Source organism: Rhineura floridana, chromosome 19, assembly GCF_030035675.1.
Source record: "Rhineura floridana isolate rRhiFlo1 chromosome 19, rRhiFlo1.hap2, whole genome shotgun sequence".
Lineage (NCBI taxonomy): Eukaryota > Metazoa > Chordata > Lepidosauria > Squamata > Rhineuridae > Rhineura > Rhineura floridana.
The window spans coordinates 12,721,360-12,738,084 of NC_084498.1; the positions used below are offsets into that span (position 1 = coordinate 12,721,360).

General features: G+C 42.1%; 1 protein-coding gene across 3 annotated transcripts in view; it reads right to left on the reverse strand.

Annotated features, from left to right (window-relative positions):
- Window positions 1-16,725, reverse strand: part of LOC133373538 (transmembrane protein 132D-like) — a 456,085-nt gene that overhangs the window by 432,912 nt on the left and 6,448 nt on the right. For 2 of the 3 annotated variants that reach the window (XM_061603509.1, XM_061603508.1), the window contains exon 2: window positions 2,618-3,509. In XM_061603509.1, coding sequence (XP_061459493.1) covers window positions 2,618-3,381 — 764 coding nt within the window. In that variant the 5' untranslated portion in view covers window positions 3,382-3,509. Of the gene's footprint in view, window positions 1-2,617; window positions 3,510-9,340; window positions 9,405-16,725 lie in introns of those variants that run through there. The other variant, XM_061603507.1, reaches the window with a different exon arrangement.

The following is a 16,725-nucleotide window of genomic DNA, read 5'->3' on the forward strand; positions in this document are numbered from 1 at the left end:
TTTTCTATTTTTTTCCAGGCAAAAGCCTAATGTAAGCTTTAATTTCACTGCTGCTGCCTTTTATGCTTTTTACTGCTGTCTAGGATATTTTCCTCTGTGTGATGAGAATGTGTATTTTGCCATTTTTATGTTAATTTTTTAATGTAGTATTTGTTTGTGTTGCGGTGATAATGGTGTTCTGATCTCATCCTGTTGTTTTCCATTATTTAGTGTTAGTAAACACATAGTGCATGTTTCACAGGCAGTATCTTGGAAGAGTTGGGTTGTTTTAAAGCCTGACATCATATTTTCGGATGATTAAAGAATAGGAGAAAATGTCTTCCCTGCCCTTTCACGTGAGAAGATGGTACTCGGGATGGCTTCTTGCTTTTTTCTTTAAAAAAAAAAGGTAAAAGACAATAGCAGAGGAAAAAATATATATCAAGCTCAGCCATTAAAATCAAACAAGGCAAAGTGTGAGTTCATCTGAAATATCATGATCCTCAACAACAACGGCCTAACCAAGTGGTAAGAGAGAGACAGAGAGGGAGCCAAACAAACTATCAAGGTCCCCACCACAAAGAAGATTCTATCATATGTTCCAAGCAATCTAGCTTTCATAGTCAGGATGCATAGAACCACTGCAATGGAAGGGAGAGATCATCTAGCCAAACCCCTGTTCTGCACAATGTAATACAGGGTGCAACGACTTACTACTACTCCTTACTGCTGCATTCCGGAACAACTGAAATTTCCAGAGACTGATTAAATTTGATTTTTTTTACAATACATTTTAGGTTGAATTCAATGGGACTTCCTTCTGAGTAGGCATGCAGAAGATCATGCTGTTAGTACACACAGAAAGACAGGGGTGGTAATGCTTTTTCAGCCTGAGGGCCACCTTCCCTCCTGGACAACCTTCCAGGGGCCACACGCCAGCAGTGGGGAGAGCCAGAGGCAAAAGCAGGCCAAGCAACAAATGTCAACGTTACCCACGTATAGTGAGCTAGTTCCCACACACCCCTCTCTGTCCTCCATCCAGGCAACCAAGAGGCATTATTCAGGGACACATTCCAGCCAGACAAAAACATCTGGGAAGGATGAAAAGGAGAACCAGCAGAGCTTGGAAAAGTTCCTTTTTTGAACTCCAACTCCCACCAGCCCAATCCAGTGGCCATGCTGGCTGGGGCTGATGGAAGTTGTAGTTTAAAAAAGTAACTTTTCCAAGCAATGAGCCTGTGAGGAGTTTTGTCTGGGAAAGGGTTATGGAGGGATGTAGCCTGGGGAGAGTCCTGGGGGCCAAACAGAGAGGCCTAGAGGGCCACTGCTGTTCCCGAGGTTCTCCACCCCGTGGGATAGTAATGAGTGGCCTAGAATTTCTAAAATTTGCCACCAAAAGTCAGAACTCAGCAAACATGCACAGATACTTTTATGATGAGTTTCCAAAGGCTCCTCAAAAATAACACCGCCACCAAAATTCCACAATGTGAATAACTCTCACAAGATCAAAGCAATATGTTTTGCCAGGAGGGACCCTAATGCTCATCACCATCTGAGACAAGAGTAACCGTCGACAAAGCTAACAAGCTTCTCCCTCGTTCCTTCACAAAAGTTCACCACAAACCCAGCGGCTGCATCCAAAACAAAATATATTGGCAGAGTAAGGAACAAATCAGAGTCTTAGGGGCTAATCTCTGACCTTGAATTTCAAACAGGGACAAGGAGGAAGATGCACCATGAGGTTAAAAGACTCCCTTCCCTGCATTTGAATGAAGAGATAACAACAACAAACAACGATAATGCCAGCTGGCAAACCCTTCAATAAAAAATATTTTTTAAAAACATTCTAAGAACAGTTAAAAATATTATAAAAACGGTTAAAAACATTACTTCAAACAGTGATCTCAGGAACCGTGTATTTCAGCCATCAAATATCTAGGTGAACAGGAACTCCACCTCAAGGTCAGTGATGACGAAGACAGATGCACCTCACCAAGGAGGTATTCCACAAGCAAGAAAACTGCCACTGAAAAGGCCCTGTTATAGGTCAATGCCAACCTAGCAGCCCCCAGTGGCAGCACCACCAGCAGGGCCTCCCCTGCCAAACGTAGGGTCCAAGATGGTTGATTTGACACTTTTCTCAGGCTTCAGATACTTTCTCTCGGCTTTCTATATAGCAATAAAATACTCAAGTTTGGTTGGCAACCAAGTTTGACTATCTGAACTGAAACTGGAATCATCTGCATAGAAAGCCCTACCACTACACAGTGGTCCTCTCCCTAAATACAATAGTATGCCAGCCATCAAATAATACCATTGCACAATAACTATCAAATACAGTCAAAAGCTAAATTACTACTGCATGCCAATTTGCGGATGCTGTCAACTCTGTTCCACCATTGCCTGTCACCATTTGAAATACTATTATTTGTCAACTGTCATACACTGACACACTTTAAGCACTGAAATACAATATAAACACTGAAGCAAATCATCAACAACATGGTAAAAGATATCAAAATATTCAGTGGACATTAAAGCAAACAATGAAATTAAATTGGAACATCCAAAGGAGAGTTAACATTCACAGGGAAGAATAAATTCATCTGATTTTCATATAGAGAACTGGTTGTCTTACCTCAAGGTGAACTGGTCCTCTGTTGAATTTTTAGCAATAGATACCACAAAAGTCAAAACATCCCCACGTTTGACAGTCTTTGGTATATACTGGATAGCAATGTTACTATCCAACCGCATTTCACTTAAGGAAGGGCTACCTCGTGTCTGGTAGAGGAACACACTCCCGATCCTCTGCAGTGGTGGCCCCGATTCATCAATATCATTGCGCCCAGGTCTGATCCCGTTGTTTTTCCTTAGATCCTCCTTAGCGCAATCCCCTTTCTCATCCCCTGGTTGGATAGCATAGTAAAGTTCCACTGGGCTCCCTTCTGACTGATTCAGCGGTTTCTTACGGCCAGCAACCACCGTTGGTGGGTTGAACCAGCTGGGGAGAAGTTCCAGTTCAGCCACACACAATCCAAGATCTCCTTTCAGCCTACAGCTACCTCGGACTTCCCTTGTCTCTCGGAAAGCAAAGACCCTTAAGCATGGCAGCTTTTCAGTAACACTGTAATCATCCCAATCCCTCCCGACTATATAGAACAGGATCTGGACTTTGGGCCGACTCAGGTAGACTTTGTTGTTCATGATGTATGCCTTCAACTTCCAGTTAAAGGAGAACTTGGGGGCAGTCGATCCAAATGGGCTTGAAGGGGACAATAGGTCCTGGGGAATGACTTGCTCAATTGAAAAAGGCCCGTAGGTTGCATTCAGGATGGGTGGCCTTTTGGATTTATAGACTAGGAAGGACTCCACTCGTGACTGAAGGCTAGAGTTCCTCATGATATCCTGGTTTGCTTCTTTAAGAAAGAAGGAAACGTCTGCATTGTGGATGTGGTAACTCACAGGCAGATACGTTGGCAGCAAGGAGAATCTCTGGATGCTTTCCAGGATCCCCCGGCTTTCCGTCACTGGGAGAAGGAAAGGAGAGTTTAGAAGCCTGAAAGCTAATATCTAAGAAACATATTCTAGGGTGGAACATAAGAGCCCTATTGGATCAGACCAAAATGTCCAACTAGTTCAATATCCATTTCCCCACAATTGCCAATCAGATGCCTTCAGGAAATTCACAAGCGGGGGGGGGAGCCCTCATCTGCTGTTTGCTGAGAAGTTCACCAGATATATTCTACCTGTGAATATGGATGACCATGGCTAAAAGCCATTGACGGAACTATCCTCCTCTAAGGGTTTATCTAATCCCCATTTTGTTTATTTATAAGCATATATATATATACTGCTTAATATTTCAAAAAATCTCTAAGCAGCGTATAGTCTCAAAAACAAATAACACATCATTAACACATTAAAGCAAAATCACAACCTAAAACTAGTAAAACAGCAATATAAAAACACATAAAGACATATAAAAACCTTCATATAAACAGAAGCCATAAAAAACAGAAATCCAGAAGATTCAAACACATAAAACAGGGTCCAGTTTTAATGGCTCAGGGGAAAACCTGGGCAAAAAGATAAATATATTTACATATCTTTGGTGGGGAGAATCCCAAAGCAACCCAATGAAGACAGAATGCACTCAGCAGGGTAGAACACTGACTATTGAGAAGGGAAAGGAATGGACGGTCTGGAATCCTGAATAGGAATTGCACATTGCAACATTTTGTTGCAGATCCCACTTGTAGTTTCTAATAATGGTTGCAGTAGCCTACTGCTTCCTTCCTTTATTTTTTTTTAAAAAACGCAAGAGAGGTAGAACAAGAATAAGGCTGTGCACAGTTGTCAGCATCATGTTAAGCAAGTGAGCTAATGAGTTAACTCATTATCCCACGGAAACTCCAAACTGAGCATTCCATCACTCGCCAAACTCCTACTGTTTCAATTGCACAAACAATTCTCCAAATTTGGCTCCACAGGTTCGGTTCTTTTTCAAAATAAATAAATAAATAACGTCATATTTGTATCCCCCACCTTTCCAAGGTGTTTGGTGTGGACTAGAGTGGAGGAGGGGGAAGATGTAGATGGGTCCATCTCATTTTCACCCTCAAAATAAGCCTGCACAGCAGGTTAAGTTAAGACCAGAGTGGGGAAACCTGTGACCTTCCAGGTGTTGTTGGATTACAACTTCTATCATTCTAGAGGCCCCCAGAAGCAGTTTACATGAAAGAACAAAACTAAGCTAAATGCCAGGAAGTAGAGAAAATCAAAATTAGGGGAAAGTGTGTATAAAAATGAATATATAGTTTGTTTGTTTAATTGATATCCCACTCATCCTCCCAAAAGGAGCCCAGGGTGGCAAACAATAAAAACACATTTAAAAACATCTTTTTAAAAACTCCAGTACAGATGCAGACTGGGTAAAAGGTATCTACTTAAAGCGCTTGTTGAAAGAGAAAGGTCTTCAGCAGTCACCAAAAAGATAATAGAGATGACACCTGTTTAATATTTATATTTAATAATCATAATAAATATTTATATTTAATAATGCGCAGAACAGAACTCCTGAGCAGATGGTATCTGAAAGAGGCCCTCACCTGCAGAGTGATCGACTAAGTATATAAGGGGTGAGATTATCTTTCAGGTATTAGTGAAAATAACATACAAAACTGCATTATGTTAGGAAAAATTGCTTGCAAAAACATGCTCATTAGTCTAATCTGCAGAGAGAGAAAATCACACCAAAATGCTGAAGATTTTTCATGAGGATGAAAATAAAAAAGCAAATTGCTGCAGAACTGAATTTAAGACTGGAAAAATGAGGAACCAAGATACCGGAAATGGATGGATTCCTCCATCCTTATCCATCATACATCTGCTGCCCTTCATACATAAGAACAACCCAGATGGTTCAGACCAAAAGGCCCATCTAGGTATCAAAAATCAGAGCTTGGAAATGTTACTTTTTTAAACTACAACTCCCATCAGCCCCAGCCAGCATGGCCACTGGAATGGGTTGATGGAAGTTATAGTTCAAAAAAGTAACTTTTCCAAGCTCTGTCAAAAATTACAGGATTTCAACAGGAAGCTGGGAACATGCACTGATTGGAAACAAAGCAGGATGTCCACCCTAAAACCTTTGCAGGTGCAAACACTATTGAAAGCAAGATCACTTATAACTGTCCCAATACTATCTGGAGCACAAAACATCATGAATGCACAATACAAAGGACTTCCGGAGGGGCCCTCAGTCAGCAGAAGTTTGGGAAAGAACTGATCATCTGCAGGAATGTCAAGGAAGGGGAGGGGGAGTTCCATATACTAGCATTTGAAAGTTCACATCGCCTTCGCTCATTCCCTGCTTCCAACAGAGCTTTTGACATCACTTTGTGCTCTGTGTTTATGGTTGTTTTAAAGGGTTGCAGAGTTAAAAGCCCCGAAAGATGGCAGTAATCTGATACAGCCTTGGCAAACCACACACACATCTGCCCACTGAAAATAGCATCAAAACTTTGGACCATGAAAAAAAGAAATAAAAAGATTCTCCAGACCTCTAGCATGAAAGGGTGTGGAGGGGAGGAGGGAACCCAAGGCTCAAGATACTGACTTATTTCATGGACGTCCAGGAAGATGTTCATGTCTGCAATCACCCATCAAAGTGCTTAAAATCGGCCACAGGACTTACACAGAATGATACAACACAGAAAGCTGCCTTACACTAAGTCAGATCATTAGTCCGTCTAGCTCCTTACTCTCTACACTGACTGGCAGCAGCTCTCCAGGATTTCAGACAGGATTCTCTCCCAACCCTACCTAGAGATGCTGGGGATTGAACCTCTCCATGCAAAGCAGATATTCTCCCATTGAACTATGGCCTTTCCCAATGAATATATGTAGTACAGCAGGACATGGAAAGAGGCACAAGCTTAGAGTGAAACTGGGCAATATTATTTTATTTTATTGAAATATTATTATTATTATTTATTGTTTAATAGGGATGTGCTAGAATTCTGCCAAATTTGGATTTGGTATCAAATTTTCCATTAATTCTCTATAGTTGTGAATCAGATTTTTATGTAGCAATTTTCTGTGGCTGTTTCTGAAAACAGTTTTTTTTTTAAAAAAAATCCACCTCTAAAATATTAAGAATAATTGTATTGATATTTCATTTATCAATATTCCCTTTCAAAATATTGATATTTCCTTTCAAAATATCAACATTAATATCAATTTCTTTGCAAGGGAAAAACAGGATCACTAAAAGCAGCAGCTAGTGGACAGAATGCTTTTGAACTGGCACTGGCCAATGGGTCCTATCCCTACCGTTTAATTACCAGGGTAGCTTCTAATTAGTTTCCAAGTATAAAACCAGATTACAAAAAAATAAACACATCCACAACTAAAATACACAATATAACAATTTCATCAAAATGTTAAACATCCACAATTAAAATGTACAATGAAAACGAGCCCATAAAATAGTCCAACAGTTAAACAGCAATATTTTACAGGAGTTTCAAGTTAGGAAATCCTCAACTAAACAGACAAGTCATCAAGAGCCGGCAGAATGCCAATACAGATGGGACCACTTGCATTTCAGTAGGGAGGGCATTCCACACCACTGGTGCCAGCAGTGAAAAAGCCCACCTCCTTGTTACCACAAGCTGATAATCATTAGGCTATGGCAAAACTAATCAGGTTCCATCTGTTGACTGTGAAGCTTTCTACTTTAGTTCCTTGTGGTTCCAAGTGGTTGCCAGTTCATTCCCAGGCCCCGTTCAAGGTGCTCATGTTAGTGCTTAAAACCCTAAACAACTTAGTTCCCAAACATCTGAAAGTCCACTTACGTCCCTGCAGTGCAGGCCCTCTCAGGTGTTAAGATAAGCAGAGGGGCCCTCTTGGTAGCTCCACCACGCTCAGAATCCTAGGATGGGGGGGTTACCTGGGAAAGAGGGTTCTCTGTGGCAGCCTCTAAGTTGTGACACTCCTTCCCTACAGAGATGCACCTGGCACCTTCACTGTACAGTTTTAGGTGAATGCTGAGGACACACCTCTTTACCCTGGCTTTTGACACCTGAGGTCTATATTTTTAGGGCCCACCCTATTTTTGTGATGTTTGTTATTCTAAGTTGTTTTAAGGGATGTATTTTAAAGCCTTGCCCTGATTCCTCAGGGTGAAGAACAGGTGGTAACTACAACAACATGCCTTCAGAACTGCAGCCTGCCTCTTATGTGCAAAGCCACCTGGTGAGCCTATGCCCCTTTCTCTCTTCTCATCAGCAGGCACACTCATACGTTTGTCCATTTATATTCCTGCCACTCAGACCACCTCTGGGGCATGCTGCTTTCCTCTCTCCCTGGTCACGCTTGCAATTCCCATTCATTCAGCTGTAGGCTCTCCTCTCTTAAAGATCTCACCTTTTGCTGAAGACTGAGTACGGCAATGGAGGAGAAAGCAAAAGTCTCCCCCCCCAAAAAAAACACCCCAGAATCCCTGCCAAAACAACATTCTTAATCAAAAAGTATATATGGAGACTCTTCTCCTCAGCTGTCTAGGTGGAGTGGCTCCCTTCAAAAGGCATGATAATTTAATTTGGAAGGCACTGTGGTCCTTAAAACAATCAACTGAGAAATGATAGCAGATGAGGCTGTAGTGGACTGCAAATACAGGAGAAGGTATAGGATGCAAATATTTCCAAGGTGGAGAGCAAAAAGAAATTGGGGGGGGAAGGGAAGAATTCATATATGAATTATGCAAAAGAAAATGACTTAATTAGCAGTGATAATCTCTTCCTTGATTTCTGGTGCTGTTTCCCACACTTTCTGAACCGTTTCTACTATAATTCTGCCCTTTCTGACTCTTCATTTTCTAAATGAAGTAAAAAAACCAATATTTAAAACATACAAAAATATTGCATCAGTCTCAAGCACTTTACAGGCAACTGCCTCAGCTTCTTGTTCTCCGAGGTCCTTGTGACGTCCTTCCCTGGTTCTCCCTGTCAGGTTCCCACCTGCTTGTGGCTACTGCCTTTCACTAGGCACCACCAGGGACACCACCAATCAGGACCGTCCTTTATATGATTTATCACTCCGCTCTAGCACAAATCTCACTAGATCCCACTGCTAGGCAGCACGACCAGTCACTTCCTGTAACCAATACTCCCAGAGACTTTGCCTAAGTCTCTCCATAGCTTGTTACTTTGTGACTGTGTGCCTATGCTGTTCCCAACCCCCTTGTATCTTTATATATAAAGCATACAACTCTGGGTTGCTCTGGATACTTGACTTGTTACAATATCTCCCTTCACCCCTGCCACCATTAGATACAGTTTCTGTTCAGCCTTGGGAAGCTATGAGACACCATGGGTAGACCGTTTAAATCAGAGGGCAATCTCTGGATGTTGCCAGTCCGAAACTCCCATCAGCCTCAGCCATCATGACCAGGGATGATGGGAGCTACCATCCAATAACATTTGGGAGGGCACCAAGTTGGCTACCTGATTTCAATGAGAGAGAGAGAGAGAGAGAGAGACCTCAACCACTTTGTCACCACATAATGTCACTGCACATGACACTATCTGGATGGCGATAGGCTGACTTCAGTTTTCTATGCTCTGATAACCTCAGAATTAGACAACTGCAATGTGCTGTACGTTGGGCTGCCTTCAAAGATGATACAGAAACTACAGTTAGGGCAGACTGCTAGATCTGTTAGATGGAACAAGAAGATATGAGCATAAACCACAAGTTCTGACCCAAATCTGCACTGTCTGCCCATTAATTCTCTGCCCAATTCAAAGTGCTGGTTTTGACCTTTAAAACCTTATATGGCTCAGGAACACTATACCTGATCGACCACATTTCCCCAGATGAAGCTGCAGGGACTCCAAAATCATCATCTGAGGCCCTCCTCTACATGCCACCTCTGTGGGAGATCAATGAGAGAAAGGGCCTTATTTATAACACAACATTCTCTCCCCCTCTCCCCCTCCCTCCCTCTCTCCCTCCCTCCCTAAAGAGGCCTGTCTAGCATCAAGCTTGTCATTGTTTCAGTTCCAGAAAAAGATGTTTTTGCTTACCCAGGCATTTCAACAGCACCAGCGATATGACTGTGCTGTTAAATTTGTCTTTAATAATAATTTTATTTATTTATTTGAATGCAAATCACTTTCGGATTTCTTTGTGTAAAGCGATATACAAATTTAATAAACTAAACCTACACTGAACATTAAAGTTATTTCTACCCCTTGGCACCCCAAACTTTCCATAACCCCCTTTTATTTTCAAGGTCAATTTCTTTTCACCCCTTTCCCTGCATGAATAGCCATATAGCCATACATAAAACAACTCTAGACCATACGTATGAGCTAAATGACAAGGTTATCAGAGCAGGGATAAGGAACCTCCAGATGTTGCTGGACTACAAATCACATCATCCTTGACCATTGGTAATGTTAGCTGGGGCCAATGGGAGTTGGAGTCAAACAACATCTGGAGGACCACAACTCCCCCATTCCCCATCTAGAGATTAGTTGGAAGGAAATAACTGATTCTCCATGCATTTATTTAATAACCCCTCCCTTGAGATGCAAGGAAGACAGATTCATCCATGGAGGAACCATATGATGAAGAACCAGAAATTTGAGAATGTGAAGTTAAAGCAGCTCTTAAAATACTTGGAAGAAACAAGTCACCAGGAACATATGGTGTACCAATGCTACAAGCTACTGAGACTGAATCTCTCCAACATTTGACAAAAATTTGTCAACAAATCTGGGGGGAAAAAAATGGCCCACAGACTGGAAGCGTTCTACATACATCCCAATTCCAAAGAAAGGGGATCCCAGGGAATGCAGTAATTATCAAAATATTGCCTTAATATTCCATGCAAGTAAAGTAATGCTCAAGACTCTACAACAAAGGCTCTTACCATATATGGAGAGAGAAATGTCAGATGTCCAAGCTGGATTTAGAAAGGGAAGAGGCACCAGAGATCATATTGCAAACATAAGTTGGATAATGGAATGGAGCAAGGAATTTCAGAAGGAAATCACTCTGTTCTTTATAGATGACAGCAAAGCCATGGATTGTGTAGATCATGAAAAAGTATGGAATGCTTTAAAAGAAATGGGGGTGCCACAGCATCTGATTGTCCTGATGTGCAACCTATACTCTGGACAAAAGGCTACTGTAAGAACAGAATATGGAGAAACCGATTGGTTCCCCATCAGAAAGGGTGTGAGACAGGGGTGTATTTTATCACCCTACTGGTTTAATCTATATGCAGAACATATCATACGGAAAGCAGGATTGGACCAAGATGAAGGAGGTGTGAAAACTGAGGAAGAAATATCAATAATTTAAGATATGCAGACGATACCATACTCTTAGCGGAAACTAGTAATGATTTGAATCTAATGCTGTTGAAAGTTAAAGAGGAAAGCACAAAAGCAGGACTATAGCTGAATGTCAAGAAGACTAAAATAATGACAACAGAAGAGTTATGTAACTTTAAAGTTGACAACGAGGACATTGAACTTGTCAAGGATTATGAATACCTTGGAACAGTCATTAACCAAAATTGAGACCATAGTCAAGAAATCAGAAGGCTAGGACTGGGGAGGGCAGCTATGAGAGAACTAGAAAAGGTCCTCAAATGCAAAGATGTATCACTGAACACTAAAGTCAGGATCATTCAGACCATGGTACTCCTGATCTCTATGTATGAATGTGAAAGTTGGACACTGAAAAAAGTGGATAAGAGAAAAATCAACTCATTTGAAATGTGGCGCTGAAGGAGAACTTTGCGTATACCATGGACTGCAAAAAAGGCAAATCATTGGGTGTTAGAACAAGTAAACCAGAACCTTCACTAGAAGCTAAAATATTGAAACTGAGGTTATCATACTTTGGACACATCATGAGAAGACATGATTCACTAGAAAAGACAATAATGCTGGGAAAAACAGAAGGGAGCAGAAAAAGAGGAAGGCCAAACAAGAGATGGATTGATTCCATAAAGGAAGCCACAGACCTGAACTTACAAGATCTGAACAGGGTGGTTCACGACAGATGCTACTGGAGGTCACCGATTGATAGGGTCTCCATAAGTCATGATCAACATGAAGACACACAACCACAACCCTTGAAATACAGCATTTCCACATAGCAAGAAAGGCCAGCTACAGCCCTGAGCACAGGATGCACATTCCATCTCTCCTTTGGAAGTCGGGCACTTGAAAGCTATTCCGGTGAGCCTCTTCACAGGTCTCGTTTGCCATGTTACACTAGAGTTTCTCTTAATGAGCCATTTTCTGTGTTATTCCCCCAACAGGAACTCTGGAGTCTGCTGACATGATTTGCTACAGTGGAAAGTGCTAATCAGCAACACTCATGAAAAAAAAAATACCACCAACAGTGTAGGCGAAAACTGATGACCATTTAGAGATTTTTTTTAAAAAAAATCTACTCTTTTCTAGAGGAACATAAATATACAGTAGAGACAGTGCTTGTCAAGTGAAAACTCATGCTGTAATTAGAACTATACATTCATGGGAGGGAGAACTATCCTTTTACAGAGAACAGCATCTCTGATACGCTAAAGGGTGAAGCTGCCTTTTCTGGGCTAACTGCGTTTTCCAGCTGAGCAGGTGGGCTTGGATGGGGAGAGGCAGTGGATACTAAACTGCTGCCTGGCCGCGATAATGGACTGGATGAGAGCTAATAAACTGAGACTCAATCCTGACAAGACTGAGATGCTGTTGGTGGAGGGGCTCTCTGCCGAGATGGGTGATGTCCGACCTGCCCTAGATGGGGTTACACTCCCCCTAAAGGAGCAGGTCCATAGTTTGGGGGTCTTATTAGATCCACTCCTGTCACTGGAGGCTCAAGTAGCCTTGGTGGCACGGAATGCGTTCTACCAGCTTCGGCTGGTAGCCCAACTACGACCCTACCTGGACAGGGAGAACCTCACCACAGTTATCCATGCTCTGGTAACCTCTAGATTGGACTACTGTAATGCACTCTACGTGGGGTTACCTTTGAAGACGGTTCAGAAACTTCAGCTGGTGCAGAATGCTGCGGCCAGAGTTCTTACTTGGACTAAAAAATCTGATCATATAACACCTGTCCTGGCCCAGCTGCACTGGCTACCAATATGTTTCCAGGCCAGATTTAAAGTGTTGGTTCTTACCTATAAAGCCCTTATCGGCATCGGACTGCCATACCTGGCGGAACGCCTCTCCCGCTATGTACCTACCCGGTCACTGCGCTTGACGTCGAAGGCCCTTCTCCGGGTTCCAACGCATAGGGAGGCCCGGAGAGCAATAACTAGAGCTAGGGCCTTCTCAGTGGTGGCCCCCGAATTATGGAACGCCCTCCCTGACGAGATACGCCTGGCACCTTCTTTGTTATCTTTTCGGCGCCAGGTAAAGACCTACCTCTTTGCCCAGGCATTTTAAATTTAATTTTCATTTATTTTAATTTTAATCTTTTGTCTTAATTTTGTTTTTAAAAATGTTTTCTATTGTATTGTACTCATACCCACATGTATTTTAATCTGTTTTTACCCTGTTGTACACCGCCCTGAGAGCTTGTTGCTATAGGGCGGTCTAAAAATGTAATAAAATAAAATAAATAAATAATACCAGGTGGCTCCAATGTCAATGGGACAATGAAACCACTCCGGGTTTTAGTCCAAACTTTCAAAGAGCTGACCAAGGTGCAAAAGCCCACACAGGGCATTAGAGGGAAGTCACAGAACCTGGACAGGACCCAGAAGCTAACTAGTAACCATTTATCTATTTTTATTCTAAAATATATAGCTCTGATGTGGCCCTCCAAATTAGGGATGGGTGAATGTATCCATTGTGGCTAGTTCTCAGTTTCTCATCCCCCACCCTAGCCTTAAGTTCTCCACCTTTCCACATCAGTTTACAATTATTATTTTTAAGTCCTCATGAAAATTAATCATTTCTCCTAATAAGCACATTTGTATACAACTTTGCCTAGTGTATATATTTTTGCAAAGCAGTTTTCCCTATAATAATGCATTTTTCTATGTTATTTTCACTAATATATGAATTTTTTTCTCTGCACACTTTGCCCAATTATATGCATTTTTGTCCACATTACTTGGCTGGAGAATGCCATTGCAAAATTCGGAAGAGGGCACATTTCAAAGGATGGCAGTGCACTGTCTCAGAAAGTGTGGATTTGGTAGGCAGGGCCAGTTCTAAAGGGTGGCCAGGTGGGGCACTGGCCGAGGGCCCCTGTGGCTACAGGGGCCCCTGGGGGCCCCTGCGCTCCCCTTCTGCAATCCACAGCAGGATTGCTGCCACAGATAGCAGGGCAGGAGCTTCAGAGCCGCCCGCCATTTCCCCGCTTCACCTACCTTTCTCTCTGCTGTTTTTTGTGGCTGCATGCATTGCGCGCACAGGTTTGCCATCAATCAACATGGCGGCCAAGGTTTCCCTAAGGGGCTGAAGGGGCACATGTAGCATGCGTGCATGCCATCAACCAAGATGGTGGCAGAGCCTTCAGCCCCTTAGGGAAACCTCGGCCACTATCTTGCTTAATGGCAAACCTGTGCATGCATGCGCGCCACTGAAAAAACAGCACAGAGAAAGGTAAGCAGAGCAGGAGAATGGAGGGGACAGCTTGACATCTCCAGCCCTGCAATCCGCTGTATCAATCCTGCTGCGAATCGCAGAAGGGGAGTGACCTGAGATTTTGGGGGTGGCCACTAGTGCTGTCATAAGGTGAGACCCGAGTGAAGCCAAAGGGGCGGGCTCGAGTGATGTCATTAATCATGATACATTAAGCATCAACAGTTGCTTGGCGCCTAGAGTTCAAACAAAAACATTTCTCTGATTGCAAATTAAGATAGAAATCTTAGATAAAAGACAGAGCCTGGGTAAGGAACATTTAATCTAGCCTACTTGATTCTGGCAAGAGGGGTTTAAGTGCCCTCAGGCCAGGCCAGTCACCAGAAGGCCATTGTAGGAAGAAAGGAACTTAGTGTTGTGGAGATGTTAGATGTTAGCACTGAGGTGTAAAGATGGATGCCCCTGAAGGCTACAACTCTAAACATACTTGCTAAGCTCCATAGAACTCAATAGGAGTTACTTCACAGTAGATATGGTTTGGTTTGTGCTGTTGGTAAAGCTTGACTAGGGATCCTCTGCAAAGGTATCCATATCCAAGCACGGTTGGCAACCCCTGCCTGAAATGCCCTGCCCCTACCTTTTAACATGGCTGCTCCAAACTTCTTTATAGATTTGACCCTTCATTTCAGAAAGAGGTCTGAGAAATGAGTAAGAGTAAGAAGATTGTCTTCCCTTTTGTTTCTACCCTGTGGTCTTCTATAAACTCATTCTGACAGCCAACCCAATTCCAGTGAGTAATAACTGACAAAGAGAAAAAACACACACATGGTTTGGTCTACCTCGACAGACAGCAGCTAGGGAACAACAGTAATTGCAGCCACACTTCCCAGTATGTGAATTCTCTTTTACCACTATTGGGCAAGAAACAAACCATCATTCAACCAACAAGGTGCATCATCAGTGGGTTTAAGGGGGTTTAGCTGAGCATATGAAACCACTGTTGTTGCTTCTATGGATGTAAGGGAGTGAGGTTAAAGGTAAATGAAATGCAAATAGAAAAAGAAAAGACACTGATGATTTCCTATACCATATGCAATACCATACCAACCACAATGGAATTCCTATGAGTAAGGCAGAAAACTCAGCATCCCACAGCTAGTCAGGATTCCTAACCTAAAACCAAAACTAAAAAACAGCTGGCAGCCAGTCAGCCAAGATCGCAGAAATCCCCATGCAGCACAACCTGACCCAGGGGCTGTGGTTAGTGCAGAATGCTGTGGCATGATTGCTGACATGAGTGTGAGACCCTATCAGCACATAATATCTCTGCTCTGAAATCTGCACTGGTTGCTGATTTACTAAAAGGCCAAATTCAAGGTGTGCTTTCGATGTTATGGGTTCCACATAGTACTTGTTCAGCTCTTGTAAGAAATCAGTCCTTTAGTGTGGAAGCACCTACACTTTGGAACTCTCTGCCTATTGACATTAGGCAGACACCTTATTTGGCACCTGCTAAAAAAAAGTCTTAAAAAGACTTTTGGTACTGCTGAAAGCTATATACTTACTCAATTTATGAGATTTTCAGATAAACAGGGGAAAAAACCATTTTCTACCTTTGCAATGGGCTCTAGGTTCTGCCTGGAAGCCTAGAAATCTCTTGTCAATCACAACCCTGACTTCACTTATTGGCTACAAATATGAAAGGGTGTGGTTAGAGCAGCGAGCTTATCTGAAAATCTCAAATTGAGTAAGTATATAGCTTTTGGCAAAAGTCTTTTTCTCTCCTTTGTGCAGGAGTCAAGCAAATTTAAATTTTCCTGGACTATTGAAGAGGGCAGTGTTTTGAAAACCTCCCTGATATGAAGATTTAATTTATTTATTTATTTATTTATTTATTTTATTAAATTTATATACCGCCCCATAGCCGAAGCTCTCTGGGCGGTTAACAGTCATACATCAAATACAATAAACCACATATTTAGACAATTTAAAACATCTTTAAAAATTTTAAATTCTTAAAAAAGTTAAAAAAACAATTTTTAACACATACTAAAACCTGGGAGAAGAGGAGAGTTTTAACCTTGCGCCAAAGAGATAATAATGTTGGTGCCAGGCGTACCTCATCAGGAAGATTGTTCCATAATTTGGGGGCCACCACTGAAAAGGCCCTTTTTCTTGTTGATACCCTCCGAGCTTCCCTATAAGTAGGCACCCGGAGGAGGGTCTCCAATGTTGAGCGTAGTGTACGGGTAGGTTCATATCGGGAGAGGCGTTCCATCAGGTATTGTGGTCCCGAGCCATATATGTTTCTGGGAGTAAAGCTGCTATGCTAACCTCACATACCCTGAGTAAGCCCCATTGAATTCAATAGGACTTACTTTTGAGTAGATATGGTTAGGATTGTGCTGTAAATTGATGAGACTTTTGAGTGAACATAGCAAAGAATTGAGTTTGTGTTGTACATCTTCATCTTCCCCTCCAATCCTATTTTTAAAGCAATTAGGCAGGACTTACTTAGGTATCACTGCTTTTATTATGTAGGAAACTAATCCTGATTTTATTTCTTAAAAAATGTTCTGCAATAACCAACTGGTTTTGACAATAAACTATTTTATGGGTCTATGTA